This window comes from Plasmodium gallinaceum, assembly GCF_900005855.1.
Source record: "Plasmodium gallinaceum strain 8A genome assembly, contig: PGAL8A_v1_73, whole genome shotgun sequence".
In the NCBI taxonomy this organism is placed as follows: domain Eukaryota; phylum Apicomplexa; class Aconoidasida; order Haemosporida; family Plasmodiidae; genus Plasmodium; species Plasmodium gallinaceum.
In genome coordinates, this window is record NW_021628234.1 from 103,849 (window position 1) to 123,005 (window position 19,157).

The window sequence follows — 19,157 nt, forward strand, 5'->3', positions numbered from 1 at the left end:
CTCCTCCGAATTGTTATTTTATATTACATAAAATGACAATTTCACATATAAACAAATTTATGATATAGTTATTACATAAGCACAAGTGTTGTTATTTTTATATAGAAAATGTAACAATTTCTTAATGTGATTTATGTATACAATGGTACTGCGAAATAACAAAAATAGTAGTATTCAATTTTTTAGTCAAATTATATTATTTTTCTTTAATTGGATTAATGAATATCTTTTTAATGTATGATAAAATTTAAATGTAAAATAAATGTATATAATATATATTACTTTTTTCTCTTGCTCAAATTTTTGCTTTTATATATTATAAATATAAAAATTTATTTTTTTTAATAAATCAATTTTTAAATGTTATTACAGAATATTTTAAGAAAACCTTGTTGGGAAACAACAGCCATGAAAAAAAACTCAACCTCAAAAAATGCAAGATTATTATCACAATTAGAAGAAATTTCTTGCATGTTAAATCAAAAAAATGCTACAATAGAAAACAAAGGTAATTTAACTAATGATACAATTAAGCTCAATACAGAAATTCAATCATTTATGGATGATACTCGTAATGAACTTCAATTTTATCTTGAAGACAATAATATTACGAATGACACAGAAAAATGTCTAAAGGCATCCTCATACATAAATTGGAGAGGACTGGACTATGTTAATTTGCTATTAAATGAAAAAGAAAATTATAATATCTCCTGTGTTGTTGAAAAATGGAATGAGAAACAAAAATCTTTTGAAACAAGTATAGATGAAAAAACAAAATCAACGTGTAATGCAACCACGTTTAATTATTGTGCTATTTTGAATAAAAATGATAAATGCACTAGACCTTATGAAAATAATGATCTACCAGTAACCCCATTATTAACGTACGAAAATCTCAATGAAGATATTTATAGTACTACTAAAGCTAAACTTATTGAAGATAGACAGATTATATTTCATAATATTACTAATGATATATCTGATTACTATTACAGAATGTATGAAAATAACAATTCTACACTTAATTGTGGAAAGTGGAGTATGTATATATATAAGAGAGGAAAACAATTTATTAAAATGGCGGCCAATGAATTATATGAAGATGCAATATATGTAAATGATACTATTACAAGATGGAATCAACATAGTATTCAATTAGAAACTACTGTGTTAGAGGATACTAAAAATCAATGTAATATGACAAAATTTATTTATCAAATTAAAGAGCAAGAAAATTCAAATAATCCATATGATTTATCTTGGCTTTTATCAAAAAAGAATCATAAACAACCTAACGAAAATACATATAATACAAGTGCATTACCAGATAACGTACAACCTACAACTGTAGCTCCTAATGTATTGGATAATGATACTACTACAGGTTCATTGGGTGGCAATACGACTAGTGTTAATAACGTAAATGGTAGAAATTCCTCTGAAAATATATTAGCAAGCGACACCTCAGTACCATCCGTTACTACAGATCAAATTGATTTAGAAGCTTCAACCACAATTTCTCCAATAGACTCAACAGAATCCAATTCTTTAATTCCAAATAATGTAATACCTTCTATTACTAATACTATATCTCAAACAACCTCATATGCACCTTCTCCAGATACTGCAATATCTCCTACAATTAAAATTTTACCTCCACATTCAACTATAACTACTTCTACAGATGAATTTACAATGCTATTATCTTCTTCTACCCCTACAGTTAACGCTTCTTTAAATGATTATGCATCTTCTTCAATATCTAACACTACAGGTATTTCCATTAATACTGAATTACATACAAATAGCATTACACCTTCTAAAACATACACTTCACATCCTAAAACTTCATCTTTACCTTTTAATGAAACTGAAACTTCTGTAAATGAAATTATATCTACACGTGGCTATAAATCTGTTACAAATGACACTGAATCTCCTATAATTAAACCTTTACCTTCTCTCGAGGTTGAACCTTCTCTTAGAACTATAACTGGAACTCCTACAGATAGCTCTACACCTCCACTAACTTCATCTACTCCTATGATCACCACTTTGCCTACCACAAGTAATTCTTTATTTCCAACAGATAACACAGAACATTCGACATCTACAATTGACTCTGCTATAAATGGTCAAATATCTTCATCATCATTTAACGCTACAGATTCGTCAACTAATATTGAATCCTCTGCGAGCAATACTACAAATTCTGCTGCTACATCTTCTTTTTCCCCTGAAAATAAACCTTCTGCAACTACATCATCAATTTCTTCTAAAACTATAGCTTCTATTATTCATGATTCTCCAAGAGATGATATGAATACTTCTACAATTAATTATGAATCCAAAAATAGACCTGAAGCTTCTATAATTACACCTAAACCCTCTATGCCTGGTGTTGTTAATCCCACAAGTATAACTGAATCTTTTAAAGATAGATCTATACAACCTACTGCTGTAGATACTAATATTACTGCTACATCACCTTTATCAGATAGTTCTACACCTTTTTCAACAAATACCAATGAACCTTCTACAAACAGAATTGCATCTCCTGCAACTAACACTACATCTCCTACTTCTGATATTATATCTCCAACTCTACATTCGTATTCTCTTGATAAAACACCTATTCTCACAACTCCGACCGCTTTTCTTCCTCCAACAAATAACAATTTAACTTCAAATCAGACAGATAGTATCCAGCTGCAGAACCTACAAAATACACAGGCCCCTCTTATACAGGCTCAACAATATATACTTGAAAATAATACTGGAAATTTTTCACAAAGTCCAAATGCGACTATTTCAAATAATTTTTCGACGCCAAACCCATCAAATAATCCTACCGATGTTATGCCTACGGTTACACCTAAAGTTAATTTACTAATACCAATGGTTCCAGTAGGTATATTTATTTTGGGAATTATTTTTCTTTTGGTTCTTATTTGTAAAGTAAGACAAAATTAACATTTAAAATTGCAAAAACTTATATATTTAAAATCATAATTACATTAATGAAGAATTTTCATAATTTTTTATTTTTTAATTTTTATTATAGTGTACTCCTATTGGATCTTGGATTCGTAATAGGAAGTCAAAAAAAAAAAAAGCAAGAAAAAAGATTAAGAAAATAACAAGGGAACCGTTGCTAATGGATACAAATAATACAAAGAATGAACCAATAAATAATCAAAATTATTCATTCTTACACCATGAAAAGGAAATACCACAATGTGATATGAGTTTGAAAAATCGAAAAGATTTAAAGTATAAACAAGTGAAGAAATCCAAAGCACATAAAGGAATGTATATGGAAAATGAAAAATATTTGAAGTATGAACATATGAAGAAATATAAACCTCGTGAAGGAATGCATATGGAAAATGAAAATAAGTGCATTCGTGAAGCTGTAGAAGTATCAAAGAAGCATGAAAATGAATTTATATTGAGAGAAAAACTAAATGAAAATAATCCTACAAATGAAATTAAAGATGAATTAAATAAAAATAGATTAGAAGAAAATCCTATTCATGTTGTAGGGTATATTAGGAATGGCACATTAAATGAGGAAAAAGCAAATGAAATAAATTCGCATAAGGAAAAATCTACATGTGAAGTTGAAAAGAAAAATTTAGGAAATAAAACAACAATCGAGAATGATGTATGTAATTGGAATTCATGGGTAGATATACATATGAATGCATTACTAGAATATAAAAAAGAGGAATGGAAATTGAATAAAACCGAATTTATTGATATTTGTTTAGAAGAGATCCAAAAAGATGGAGAAAATTCTAATTTAAAAGATATGGGAAATAATTTTGAAATGAAAATAAAAGAAGAAAATAGTACCGATATAATAGATAAAAATAGTAGTATATTAGATAAATATAAAAATGAAAAGTGGTTTATTATTTTGAAGAAAGAATGGAAACAAGAACAAGAAAAATACTTAGAATATTTAGAAGAATATGAAATTGAAAAAATGACAGAAATGGGAGTAAATAATTTTATGCTAGATAAAAAAAAAAAAATATGGAAGAAATGGATAGAATGGCAAATAGAGCATTCATACGAATACAAAAATCAGAATTGGTTTATAAAATTGTTAGAAGAATATGAAAAAGAAGAAATTCATGAAAATATAAAGGAAGAAAAAATAGATAAAGAAAGAAACAATGTAATAGATAAAAGTGAAATGAACAAAAATTTGGAAAGGAGAATTTTGTTAGATATTTATATGATGGTATTAGAGGAATGTATGAAAGAAGAGTGGGAAAAAGAAGAAGAATTTTATAAAACAAACATTATAGAGATAAAAAAATATAATGATTTGGACGATGAAACAAACATATTAGATAAAATAGAGAGAGAAAGAAGTAGGAATGTTATATCAGAAAAAAAAAAAGAGGAAATAGAAAAATGGAAAAGAGAAAAATGGTTTATTGAGTTAATGTTAGAATGGAAAAATGATGAAGAAAAATATATGATGGAGACAAATGAAGAAATTTTAGTAAAAAAGAATAAAAAAATAATAATAGATGTTGTCTTAGAAAGAAAAAGAAATATATGGAAAAAACATTGTGAAAATATTTGTAAAAAGTGGAAAGAAGAAGATAACAATGAAGAATGGTTTACAAAGTTAGTTAATGAATATGAAAATGAAGAGAAAGAATATAAAAGTAGAATTTATGAAAATATTATAGAAAAAGAAAATGAAAAAACCCTAGAAACAGGTGAATCAATATCAGAGATTAATAAAAAGGAGGAAGGTAAAATGAGAAAATATGAAAGTAATAATTTAGAGGAATTATATGAAATGAATAATTCTATAATAAACAAAAAAAAATTAAAATGGAAGACTTTAATAGAAATATATATGGTAATATTGGAGGAATGTAGAAAAGAGGAGTGGTTATTGAATAAAGGAAAATTTTTAGAAACCTGTNAAATGAAGAGAAAGAATATAAAAGTAGAATTTATGAAAATAGTATAGAAAAAGAAAATGAAAAAACCATAGAAAGAGGTGAATCAATAACAGAGATTAATAAAAAGGAGGAAGGTAAAATGAGAAAATATGAAAGTAATAATTTAGAGGAATTATATGAAATGAATAATTCTATAATAAACAAAAAAAAATTAAAATGGAAGACTTTAATAGAAATATATATGGTAATATTGGAGGAATGTAGAAAGGAGGATTGGTTATTGAATAGAGGTAAATTTTTAGAAATCTGTTTAGAAGAATTTATAGAAGAAGATAAGGAAAAATATCCGAAAATAACAGAAAATGATTTAGCCATCATAAGAGAAGGGGAAGAAGACATTACTACATTAATGATTGAGAAACAAAAACTTTTATGGAAAAAATGGGTACAAAGAAACAAAAGAATGTCAGAGAAATGGATAAATGAAGAATGGTTTATTAATTTGAAAAAAGAATGGGGAAAAGAACAGGAAAAGTTTGATGAATTAACAAAAGAATCAGAAATATCAGAAATAGAAGCAGGAAATAATCCTATGCTAGAGAAACAAAAAAGAATATGGAAACAGTGGCTAAAAAAACAAAGAATGTGGTTTATACTACATAGCGAGGAGGAATGGTTTAATGATATATTAGGAGAATATGAAAAAGAAGAAGAGTTTATGAAAGGAACAACTAAAAATGATACGAAAAAAGAGAAGGAAATTCATGAAAATATAGTAGAATTGAAACAAGAAGGAGATAAAGAAATAGAGAAATATAGAAAAAAGGAAAAATTGATACAAAAAGTTTTGATAGAAATACATATGACACTATTAGAAGAATGTGTGAAGGAAGAACGGCAAAAAGAAAAAGAATTTTTTTTTAAAACAATGATGAAAGAGTTGAAAATACAAGAAAATTTAGATGAAAATGTTATCATATTGGAAATAAAAAAAAAAAGAAGTAGGAATGCTATATTAGATATTGAAAAAGTGGAAATAGAAAAATGGAAAAAGAAAAAATGGTTTATAGAGTTAATGTTGGAAATGAATAACAAGGAAAAAAAATACATAAAAGACATATATGAAGATATTATAGAAAAAAAGAATGAGAAAAGAATTAAAAATCCCATGTTAGAAATGCAAAAAATTATATGGAAAAAACACTGTGAAGATATTCATAGGAGGTGGTTAGAAAAAAATAATAAGGAAATTTTACAACACTAATTTATTAATAAAAGAATGATGATAATTAATAAAAAAGCAAAATTTATAAATAGAGTATAGGGGAGAAAAATAGTTGTGAAGAAACTGAAAAATTACGTAAAACAATAGAAAAAAACTTAGAAGTGATAAATAGAATTATTGAACTTTTTGGATGGTTGTTAAGAAATAAACTTAAGCATTGTTATATGTTTAGTTATTTGATTTATTAATTTACCCATTCAATAAATTTGTTAGAATATTCATTTATTAATTTCTTGTATAATAAATTTTCTAATGTTCAACAAATAAAGTAGAGTCTAGATATAACTATAATTATTTTATTTAGAATAAATTAAATCATTACATTAATAATTTATTTTTATTAATATTAAATTTTAACTATATTATTAATTGTTTTAGCTAATCTAGGCAATTTAAATGTAATATCTAACGTTATATTATTTAATCTTTTATGCAAAAAAGAATAATACCCATTGCTTCACCAAAAAAAAAAAAATTATTATTCTTGTTTTTAAGATGAAATTTTTTTTTTCTATTAAAAAATTAAAGAAAAAAATAAAATTATTGCCATTTATTTTTTATTAAAATTTCATAGGTTTTCTGAGCAGTAAAATGCAAAAAAAAATAAAATTTTTTTTTTTTTTATAATTTTAAATACACACAAAAGAAAATAAATATATGAAATATATTTTTTTTTTTTTTATTTGTTTGTTTTGTAATTTTATGTTCAATTTTATTATTATCTATTAATACTCTTTTTAAATACTTTCATAATGCTTTAAATAGTCAATAGGGAGTATGCATAATGATTTCTACTTATTCATTTTATTATAAAATTAACTTATATAGATATTTATATTCATATTATACATGTATCAATTCATAATAAACTTAACATATTTGTTATAAAATTTATGCTTTTTAAGACTTCTTTGTAATTTTTCATATAGAACCATAAATATTATCATATTTATTTATCTGCCAAAAAAAAATTTTTTTTTTTTAAAAATAAAAACGCATACGTAATGTTTTTTTATAAATATACTAACAATATCATTTATTTTATACATAGTTCTGCTAAATTTAAGAAAATATTCTTTTAACCACAAAATATCTTGTATTTTATTTCTATACATGCAAACGTTATTATAAGTGTTCTCATACATATATCTCTTTATATACTTTTTAATTATCCTGCATGTAACTGCATTGCTCTAAAATGAACTTCTACCATTCTGTCAATGGTTAATAAAAGGTTTTATTAACCTTTTTTGAAAATAAAAGGACTAGTTATATGAAGAATACGTAGTTGGTCATGCACACACAGAAAAAAAAAAATTCATAAAAAAAAAAAAAATATTTTTTCTTTTAGTGTGACGAAATATTTTTTTTTAATTTTTGTAAGAGAAAATTTTATACATATAATAATGAAATTTTCATGTAATTAATATTCATATAATTTTTTTTGTAATTTCACTAATTGTTTTATGTTTGTTAATTTAACAGCAATATATTTAAATTGCTTAATATAACTCATAACAAAGAAACAAGCAATATACATTTAATTAATAATCAATATTCAATAAGGATATAATATTTTTTTAATAAAAACAAAGATATATATTAAAGTAAATAAGTGCCTATTGAAATTAAAGAATGTTGAACGAAGTAAATCACATAATTAAGAATCACTCGTTCAAAACCTTTAAAAATATATATAAATATATCAAAACCGTAGAGGCAACTCTACATGCTCTTTATTAATTTGTTTGTTCAGTACTCTAGCAAAGCCACCAAACACCCAATTAATAAAAGAACTATTTAATCTTCCCACCAATTTTTTTATTAGACTTTAAATATTATAATATTCACTTTGAATTTCTACTAATATTTTTTTTATGTCTTTTTTTTTCATTTCAACTTTATTTTTTTCTACTAAAACCAGAGATTCGTTTAAAATATTATTCATATTTATTTGATATTTACATGGACTTTCGTAATTACTTTTAATTTTGTTAATATATTCACTAGATTCAGTGGTATAATTTTTAGATTTCTTCGCGCATTTTTTTATTTCAACTAATAAATTATTTGTTATTTTTTTTTCTTCTTCATTATCATGATTCTTTAAATAATCTATTATATTTTTTCCTCTTTCTATATTATGATAATGAAGTAAGCACAGTTCTTCATGGTTTTTAGCGGTTGTTAAAAAATCATTTGTATTTTCATTATTAGTGATAATTCTCTCATTCATGGTTCTAATTTCTTTTATATATTTATTAGCTGTGGTTTCATCAACATATCCAAAAGCATATTTTTTAATCCCTTTTCTTTTTGAAAATCAAGTAATATTTCTTTTTTTATACTTTATAATTCTTTTTATTTTGTATTTACAATTTCTTTTTCTTTTTCAGCTTTATTGAAGAAAAATTTTATATTATCTATAATATTATTAAAATTTTTTAACATTAACAATCTTTCCATATTTTTCATTTCTTTTGATACACTACATATGCTATCCACTTCTTTCATAAAAATTTTTTAATTTTTCTTCAACTTTTATTATGATATTATCAATTATATTTTCAGTTACGTCACTAGATCCCTCCTCTTTTAATGGATCAAATTCCATGAACAATTCATTGATTTTTTCTTGATTTATTTTTGTTGAACTAACGTAATCATTATAATTAAAACTTTCCAATTCACCATAAGTAATATTTTCTGTGTTTTCAATTAATTGATCAATTTTATTTTTAAATACATCAATAGTTGCTATTTCTATATCAGCTTTTTCTTTTTGATCATTAATTTCATTAACAACATATTGAAATAATTCTTTCTTATATTCTACTTTTTTTTTAATCATATTTGTTGTTGAAAGTACTAATTCCTCTTTTTCACTACTAAATTTACTTAATATCTCTTTCATTTTTTTATAAATATTTTTCATATAAATTTTTTTATCATTAGATTTTTCAACATCATCAAGTGATTCTTTCTGTATGTTTCTGAAATTATTTTCTTGTATCTTAACTTTATCCATTAAATCTCTAAAGCTCTGTATGATTGTTCTTAGCATTTCTTTATTATGATCTCTTTTAACCTTTTCTATATCATTTTCAAAATTATAACTTTCTATACTACTTTCTAATTCTTCTATAATTCCTATATTTATTTGTGATTCATTATCAATTTTCTCTTGTAATTTAATAGTCATATTATAAATAAAATTAGAAATTTCATCATTTTTAATATAATTTGTGTTATCTACTTTTGCATTCAAAAGATCAATTAACAATTTTATTTTACTTGTTTTATCTGTAATATCTTTTAAACTAGATTCATGAATTGAAATATTTTCTAAATAACTATTTGCATGTTCTTTATTTGAAGAGATACATATATTTTCCTTTAATTTTTTTTATGATACCAGTGTTTTATTCAGATTTTCTATTAACTCATTGATATTCAATATTACATCTTCTACTTCGCCTTCATTGCTTTTTATTTTAATTAAAAATTCATTTTTCATGTTTTCTTCTATTATATTTTCATTATTGATTGAAGTAACTTCTTCTCCTATTTTATTTTTTAAACTAATTATACTCCTATTTAATTCATCAAGTAAAGTATTGTAGCTACCTTAACCACTTATAATTTTGCTTTATATTTCAACATTTTGTATAATTATTTTTAATAATTCAATATTTTTTATACTATTATTTGCAGAATCATTTGTATTATTATATTTTCTCTGTAAAAACGTTAATTTATTATTTATATCTTCTTTATCATTTAGTACTTTTAATGCTTTAATATTACTAACAATTTTGTTTTTTTTAGACAAAGTAAAATATTTTTCTATTTTTTCATATAATTCTATCTGTTTTTTAATTGTATTTATGATAATACTAATATCACTAATTTCCTTTTCTATATTTTTTTTCTTATCAGAAATTATTTTTTCAAAATCCAAACTTTCTTCAGAGATATTATTTTCATGAAGTCCATTACCAATATTTTCATCTAAATTGTTCATAATTTTATTTTTTTTATCTGTCATACTACTTTTATAATTTAGAATTTTTTCTTTTTTGTAAGCACTAATATATTTAGTGATCGTACTATTTTTTTTCTTATAATTTTCGAATGAATTATTCATTTTATAATATAAATCTTCGATTGACTTCGTTATTATATCATTCTTAAGTTCTACAATAGAACTCTTTGTGAGATCCACTTCTTTATTTACAATAGTTGTAGCTTTACTATGTAATTTATTTAGTTCTAAAGAATTTTCCTTTGTGTTATTTAATATGTTACTAAGTCTTTCAGAGTTGTATTTCTCATAATTTAACATTTCTTTTTAATTTGAGAATTTTGATAATCTATCAAATAATTCTTCTAATTTTAAATTATCAATTAATTTTTTTAAAACTGAGTTAATTTTTCCGTCCATATTTTTTTTTTTGAATATATTCACTATCATTAAAAGAAGTTACATATATAAATGTTTCAATAATGCGAAGATTCTTTTTTGCATTCTCTTTTAAGTTTATAATACTTTTTAAGTTATTTTTTTTTTCCTTTTATATGTCCTAAATGCCTTTTTATTTCTTCTATAACCTTTTTGATATTTTTTCTTCTCTTTTTTTTAATTCTTGCAGATTTACTTTTTTTTTTTTAAATTTGCCTTTTTTGTCATTAATTTCATTTTTTAATCTCTGTAATTCTTCATGAGTTCTTTTTATTATACTAAATTCATCATTTACAAATGCTATGATGTCCTCAATTTGTTCTTTTTTATTTAAAATATCAGACATGACGTTACTAAAATTGTTTTGTTTAGTTAATGTAAATGTGCTTTTTATATTATTTATCTCTGATTTCTTGGATGTAATATCAGAGTATTTTATATTTATTGAGTTAAATTTTTCTTGAAAACTACTATTTAGTACAAGTTTATTATCCTTTAATTTTGATAGTTCACTTATAATAGTAGGAATTTCTTTATTACTATATTTTGATAATGTATTTTCTCATATTCCTAATTCATTACCAGTTATATCATTTGTGGAAGTATGGATATTTTTTGCATCCGAAAAAATTTGTTCTTTTTCTCTTTCTACATTTTTAGGAATAACTAATTAATCAATTTTTTTCTTTAATTCTTCCAACAAACCCTCAAATATTTGATCACATTTTTTGTTACTTTGAGTAAAAGACAGTGAAGAATTATCATTCTATGACTTAAAATAATAATATCCTTAATGAATTTTTAATTCTTTAGTCAAAACATATCCATTATATACCTTACCAAGTCTTATTGTAAGTGCTCTATTGTAAACATCTTGAAAATTATCAAAATAAGAAAATTCTTGATTTTGATTGTATTTATAAACTTCCTTAATATCAATTATTTCCTCCATAAGTAAATTTAGTGATTGTTTATCTTTTTTGTTAATCATATTTTCTCCTTTGGTTACTGCCAACGTAATGTTGCTTATTGTATTTTCAACTTCCCTTATAAAGTTCTTATCTTTACTTTTATTTGGTGTATTCTTAAGTAATATATTATGTAAAGCTATCCTATGAAAAATATTTGCATTATAATAACATCCATTGAATTTATGTTTATAACTTACATAATTGCAAGTCATACCATTACATCCAAAGAAATTACAGAATTCATTACACAAACTATGGTTTACTCCATGACGAGAATTTTCTTCTTTTTTTCCGCATTTAGTTTTATTAGAATTTACCTTTTGTAGATTTTCCTGTATTTTTGCTTTTAAATTAAGGAGACTTTTATTATATAAGTCCTTTTTATCATTATCATCTTTGAAAGATAACAAATTGTAAAGTTCTTCTCTCATAGTCTTTCTAGTTTTTTCGTAGAAAGTTATGTTTTCTTTTTCACATTTAATAAATTCACGTATTAATGGAATGACGTGTTTTTTAAAATAATTTTTTTCTTTTTTAACATACGCTTCTGTGTTCCACTAGATACCTATAAGTAGATAAGAACGTTTTGTTCTATTAAAATCATCATTCATTTTTTCAACTAAGTCATTATAGTCTCTTAAAATATTCTGATCAGTTTGTTATAAACTTTATTTTTGAATGAAAGAACTTCCAATTTTATTAATTTCATAGTTATTTTTTTTTTCTTTATTGTTATGAGTTTTAGACAAATGTAGACTATTCTTTTTTATATAACTGAAATTTGACGAGTTTTCACTAATAGGAGGGTTTCTTAATTTATCATATGATATATAATTATATAAAAATATTGGCTTTTTTATATTATTATTTACGTTATTTCGATTATTTTCATTTTCATACATAGGATATAGAAATTTATAAGAAAAATTTCTTTTATGATTTTGTGTAATGATAAAAGTGTGTTTTGTTACTTTTTTTTTCTATATTTGGATTAAGTAACAAGTTTTCTTATCTCAAATTAGGATTGTTTATGGATTTTTTAAGTTTTTTCTCATGGCAAAGATCTATATTAATGTATGTATGAAGTCAAAATTAAAAAATATGATAACATTTCCAAAACATTTTTATCTGCTGTATAATATTGATAAAACAAATATAATGAAAAACTGAATCATATATATTATATTACCTAAAAATGTAAATAAGATAATAAATTAAGTTATCCAATTTTTTATTATTTTCATATTTAAAGTGATATTTATTTAAGCATTCTTTTCTTGATTTTCTAAAATATAAAAATAATATATTTTTAATGCATTTTTTATTTAAGTAAATTTAATGTAGTTTTATAAACATTATTTTAATAAATGAATTTACATAATTCTTTTTTTTAAAAATTGTAATGTGAATGTAGTACAAAAAATAAATTACAAATACTTATATTATTTGAAGTATACTGTACTATTTTGTTTTATTTTTACACATTGTTGAATGAGTTTATTAGGAAAATAAAAATTTGAATTAAAAAGTTAGAGAAAAAAAAAAAAAAAAAAAAAAAATTTTTTTTTAAAATTATGTGAAATTTGTAAAATTTATAAAATTAAAAAAAGAATTGTAATTTAAAAGTTACATTAAAATGTTATACACTACTGGATAAATAAAAGTTATACATACATAAAAATTAACATGTTTTAAAAATTGTGAAATTCTAGAAAAAACAGAAAATAAATTATAGAATTTTTTTTATAAATCATTATGTTCACAATGTACATGTATAGAATTATGTTTCTTAATAAAAAAAGGAAATTTAAAATAAAAAAGAAAAAGTATATGTGTAAATATAGATAGATAGATAGATAGATAGACAGATGGATAGATAGATAGATAGATAGATAGATAGATAGATAGATAGATAGATAGATAAATAAATAAATATATAAATAAGTAGATTATATTTTTTCCCTAAATTGACATGATTTTAATTTTGTAGAATGTATATTGAGAATTAAAATAAATAATTTTTATTTAAAAGATATCATAATTTTTATTTTACTTGAAAAAAAATCCTAGAACTAGCTATTTCTCTCATTAGAAATTTGTGAAATGTTCTTTACATTAATTTTATTTTTTTTTTTTTTATTTACATATAATTGTTAATATGTAAATGTCTAAAATAAAATTAAATCGTATAATCATTACTTTTATTTAAATTAAGTTTTTTTCTTGTGATTTTTATTTTTTTTCAATTTTCACTATAACTTTTTTTTTTTTTGTTAAATAATTTTTTAATTAACGAAATATTAATGCACGTTTATTTGTTTTTATTACTGACACTTTAATTCTTTGGAAATTATTTATTTTAATGATTATTAAAATTCCTAGTGAAATATAATAAATAAGGTAATCTCAGTATTTATTAAATTAATGATGTTAAGTTAAATTTACTATAATTTAGTCAATATACTTAATTTTTTCACAGAATACATCTTAAATAATTTTTATAATAATTTTATTTACTGTTTTAAAATTTATATAATTTCTAAATTTAACCTCATTTTTAATATATTGTAATGTGATAAAATTATTAATATTGTGATATTAACATAAATTTTACAATAACATAACCATTATTAACGTGTTTTTCTCTCGATATTTTATATGTGCAAATATTTTTTATATAAATATTGCATTATATTGTTTTTAATTTTCAGGTTTCATAGTTAATATAAATCATCAAATTTTTTTCACTATAGCATGTCCTATAATGCAATTATAGAATTAGTAACATTGATTAAACTAAAAATTATTATGAACTATTTTTTTGTTTATTTTTTTTTTTTTTTTTTTGTTAAAATTTAATTATTACATATTTTCATTATTTTTTTGTAAATAAAGTAATTAATGATTTCGCACAAATTGTGTTTAAATTTTTCATATTTAATCATTTCTCTAGGTTACATTTTATAATTTCCATTATAGTCATTTGATTTGAAAAAAATTATATTAATGTCACTTTTACATTTTTGTTTTATTTTTGCTAGTTATAATTTCATGTATTTCTTATGTAATTAATTTTTACATTATGGCTTATTATGTTTTCATCTAATCTTATAATAAATTATGATTAATAAAAATATTACTATCCCTTTACAAAACCTTAAAAAAATATTTAAATGTACAAAAAAAAATATACATTATTTGATTTATATAATAATTATCTAGGTAGTTCCTAAATGATAAATATATTCGTAAGACTGTATTATATTTTTTTTTTCAAATACATAAAAAAACAAGTATGCATGCAAGTTTAGTACTTTCGAGTTTTTAAAACATTGGGTATATTATATTATCTTAACGGAGCAAAAACAAAAATTTTTTTTGTTCATAAAAAAAAAAAAATTTTTTGAAAAGATAAGAAAAATTTTATTAATTCTTTTTTTATAACTCTGTATATATAAGCATACAAAATTAATTCAAATTATTTACTAAGTTTTACTTTTTATTTAATTACAAAAGGGAACAAAATAAAATTAAACTATTTTTGTATAAAAGTAAAAATCAATTCAATTCAAGGAGGATCCATTGGACAAAAAGAATATAATTCAGTGGATTTATGATTTACATAATTAATCTTTAAATCTTTTATAAATATATTTGTTTTCATTAAATATGTTAATTTTATATAATTAATAACAATATATCTATTTTCATAGTATATAATATTTTACTTAAACTTAAATATCTAAAGAATATTATTGTAATTGGACCATTAATTTTGAAAACAAATTATAGATAACAAAAATATATAAAAAAGATACATGTAATTTATTCTTATATATGCTATTTATTTATTAAAATAATTATTTAAAAAAAAAATAGATGAATGAAAATGTATTGTTAGATTTATAAATTATGATTTTTATATCATAATTGTTTAGTAGAAAAAATCTGTATGAATATTAAAACTTATTATTCTTAAAAAAAAAATAAAATGAAATAAAATTTATAAATTTTTTATCATCATTTGTAATATGTATACTAAGAGTTAACTATATTTTGACAAAAATATAATACCCAGGTTACTAATGATCTTTATAAAAGATTAATAATGCATGTTCTACATTATGCTTGAGATATTGCATCACTAAGTTTCCTATGTGATAAATATTTTGTAGTGATATAAAATCTATAATGATTATAGAATTAAAGCTACTGCTAATATTAAAGAACCAAGTTTCAGTATATACTATAAGTAAAATATATGAAAGATGAACTATTAACAATAAAGTTCTACCCTTAAAAAGTGTGCCTCCTATTATGAAAAAGGCCAATTAAAGAATGATTGTATACATTACAGGAAAATGTGCAACTACTATAATATTATTAAATATTTAATTTCAATATTTATAAATAATATATATAAGAGCAAAAATAAACAAAAGGTATTATAACAAACAAAATTAAAATATCAATAAGTTATTCAAAAGAAAAATATATATCCTCTGATACTTGTTTAATGCAAAAATATAGTAGTTAAATATTCTCTAGTTGTGTAGAGAAATAAAATTAATAATGAGATTATATAGAGTTATCTACTAATTTTATCTATTATAATCTACTATAGAAAATGTATGATCCTTATGTAAATATGATATATATTATGAAATAAGGAGATTATTTCATACAAATTTTAATGTCATAATAGCGCTAATATATTAATTCAATATTCCTATTATTCTCAAGTTCCTAACTTATATGTCTATATAGTTAAATAAAAATTTTAACTTATTTTTAATAAAATTTAATATTCTATGTATAAATTTATTTAATATTATTTCAAAATCTATAAATCATAGAAGTATGATTGTTAACATTCACTAATATAATTTTAACATCAACATTTTATTATTTTTTTAGCTTTATCATTCCACATACATAATTAAAAAAAAAAGTATTTAATACAATAGTAGTTAATGAAAGGATTCATTAACCTTTTTGGTAATAAAAAGGACAAGCTATATAAAGAATAAGTAGGTGGTTATGCACACACTGAAAAAAAAATAATAAAAAAAAAATTATTGAATTTTTTTTTATATTTTTCTTTTAATAAATGGAGATACGTAAAAAAAATATATTTATTTTTTTTTAAAATGATTGAATTGGGGAAAGAAAATTTGTAAAATAAAAATCGAGAGTAAGATTTAGTACCAACAAAAATGAGATCTTAAACAGATAAAAACATTTACATATAAAAGAATTTAATTTGCATAATATTTATATTTTTAACTTGTTAGAGAAAATTTTTATACATATTACAATAAAATTTTCAAGTAAATAATATTCATATAATTAATTTGGATTTTTATTAATTTTTTTATGTTTGTTAATTCAACAGCAATATATATTAATTGCTGAACATAACTCATAACAAAGAAACAAGTAATATATATTTAATTAATAATCAATATTCAATAAGGATTTAAATTTTTAATAAAAATAAGGATTTTTATTAAAGCAAATAAATGCCTATTGAAATCAAAGAATTCTGAATTAAGTAGATCACATTAAGAATCACTCGTTCAAAGCATATAAAAATATATATAAATACATCAAAATCGTAGAGGCAACTTTACATGCTCTTTATTAATTTGTTTATTCAGTACTTGTTTTATTAACTGGGTGTTCGGTGACTTTGTTGCTAATAAAAGGCTTTATTAACCTTTTTGGAAAATAAAAGTACTAGTTAAATGAAGAATACGAAGTTGGTCATTCACACACACACAAAAAAAAATTGATGATTTTTTTTTTTTGTTTGTACTTTTTTATTTTAAAAAAAGTACAAAGGCTGTCAGGAAAAATTTGGATTAAAAAAAAAATGCAAAGATTGTCAGAAAGAAAAAAATTGATTAAAAAAATCAGTTTTAAAAATATTTGTTAAAAATATATAAATAAAAAAAAAAAAAAAAAAAAAGAATTTTTCTCCTTTTTTAAGAAAGGAAATGGAAAATATTTTTTTTTGGTGATGAATTTTACAAAAGAAAATTTTATACATATAACAATAAAATTTTCATATAATTTATATTTGTATAATTTTTGATATTTGTAAATAATTGATTTGTTTGTTAATTAAACAGCTATATATATTAATTCGTGAATGTAACTTATTATAAATAAACTAGTAATTTATAATTAATTAATAATTAATGTTCAATAAGGATTTAAATTATGAATAAAAATAAAGATTTTTATTAAAGTAAATAAATTCCTATTGAAATTAAAGAATGCTGAATGAAGTAGATTATGTAATTAAGGATCACTCATTCAAAGCATTTAAAAATATATATAAATACACCAAAATCGTAGAGGAAACTCAACATACTCTTTATTAATTTGTTTGTTCAATACTCTAGCAAAGTCACCCAACACCCAGTTAAAAAAACACTTTGCTAGTGTATTGAACAAACAAATTAATAAAGAGCATGTAGAGTTGCCTCTACTATTTTCATGTATTCATATATACTTTTATATGCTTTGAACGAGTGATTCTTAATTATGTGATCTACTTCGTTCAGTATTCTTTGATTTTCATAGGCATTTATTTACTTTAATAAAAATCTTTATTTTTATTAAAAATTTATATTCTTATTGAATATTGATTATTAATTAAATATATATTACGTTTTTCTTTGTTATAATTTATGTCCAGCAATTTAAATATATTGCTTTTGAATTAACAAACATAAAAAATTAGTAAAAATCCAAATTAATTATATGAATATTATATACGTGAAAATTTTATTTCCATATGTATAAAATTTTCTCTCACACATTAAGAATATGAATATTATGCAAATTAAACCATTTTATGTATATATTTTTTTACCTGTTTAAGATCTCATTTTTATTTATACTAAATCTTACTCTCGATTTTTATTTTACTAATTTTCTCTTTATTTCCTCCTCTTAAAAAAAATAAATATATTATTTTTTTTTTTTTTTTTTGCTTTCGCACAACCAACTACGTATTCTTCATATAGCTAGTCTTTTTTATTACCCAAAAGATTAATGAAACCTTTTACTAACCATTTACAAAGGAAATTTCGAAGTTATGGTTCTAGACCTTCGAGTGAACAAATGTTGGTAGAATTACGTAATAAGACTGATAAAACATCTTACATCAGCATCATCAGATAATGCTGTTACATGAACTCTCTAAAAGTATAAATTAAATAAAAATCCTACTAAAAAGAGAATATCATTTATCACTATGCATATAAGTATATATTTTGTCAATAAAAATTTTTATCTATTTCTTCAAACTTTTAACAGAGTTAAATAAAATATAACTAAAAGTTGTCGTGCAAAATATTTAAGAAAATGAATTATGTATACAAAAAAGTTAATGATTTTTACTATATATTTTCTTTTTTTTTTTTGAACAGAAATTTTTATATTTTAAAATGTATTTTATATATAAACACACATTTAGAAAGCAAAAAAAA

The 19,157-nt window shown here is 21.4% G+C and overlaps 1 protein-coding gene and 1 pseudogene across 2 annotated transcripts, besides 4 other annotated features; one reads left to right on the forward strand and one right to left on the reverse strand.

Moving 5' to 3' along the window:
* Window positions 1–408: 408 nt before the first annotated feature.
* PGAL8A_00191700 (surface-associated interspersed protein (SURFIN)) lies at window positions 409–6,201 on the forward strand (the record flags this gene model as incomplete). The annotated part of the gene is given in 3 exon segments (XM_028670598.1): window positions 409–2,961; window positions 3,068–4,954; window positions 4,957–6,201. Coding segments are annotated over 3 exon segments (5,685 nt in total).
* A 1,327-nt stretch (window positions 6,202–7,528) lies between these two features.
* Window positions 7,529–8,026: a repeat region.
* A 27-nt stretch (window positions 8,027–8,053) lies between these two features.
* PGAL8A_00191800 lies at window positions 8,054–12,557 on the reverse strand (annotated as a pseudogene). Its single transcript is given in 2 exon segments — window positions 8,054–10,705; window positions 10,707–12,557. Coding segments are annotated over 2 exon segments (4,503 nt in total).
* A 4,263-nt stretch (window positions 12,558–16,820) lies between these two features.
* Window positions 16,821–17,319: a repeat region.
* A 200-nt stretch (window positions 17,320–17,519) lies between these two features.
* Window positions 17,520–18,127: a repeat region.
* Window positions 18,096–18,657: a repeat region.
* Between the last annotated feature and the right edge of the window lie 500 nt (window positions 18,658–19,157).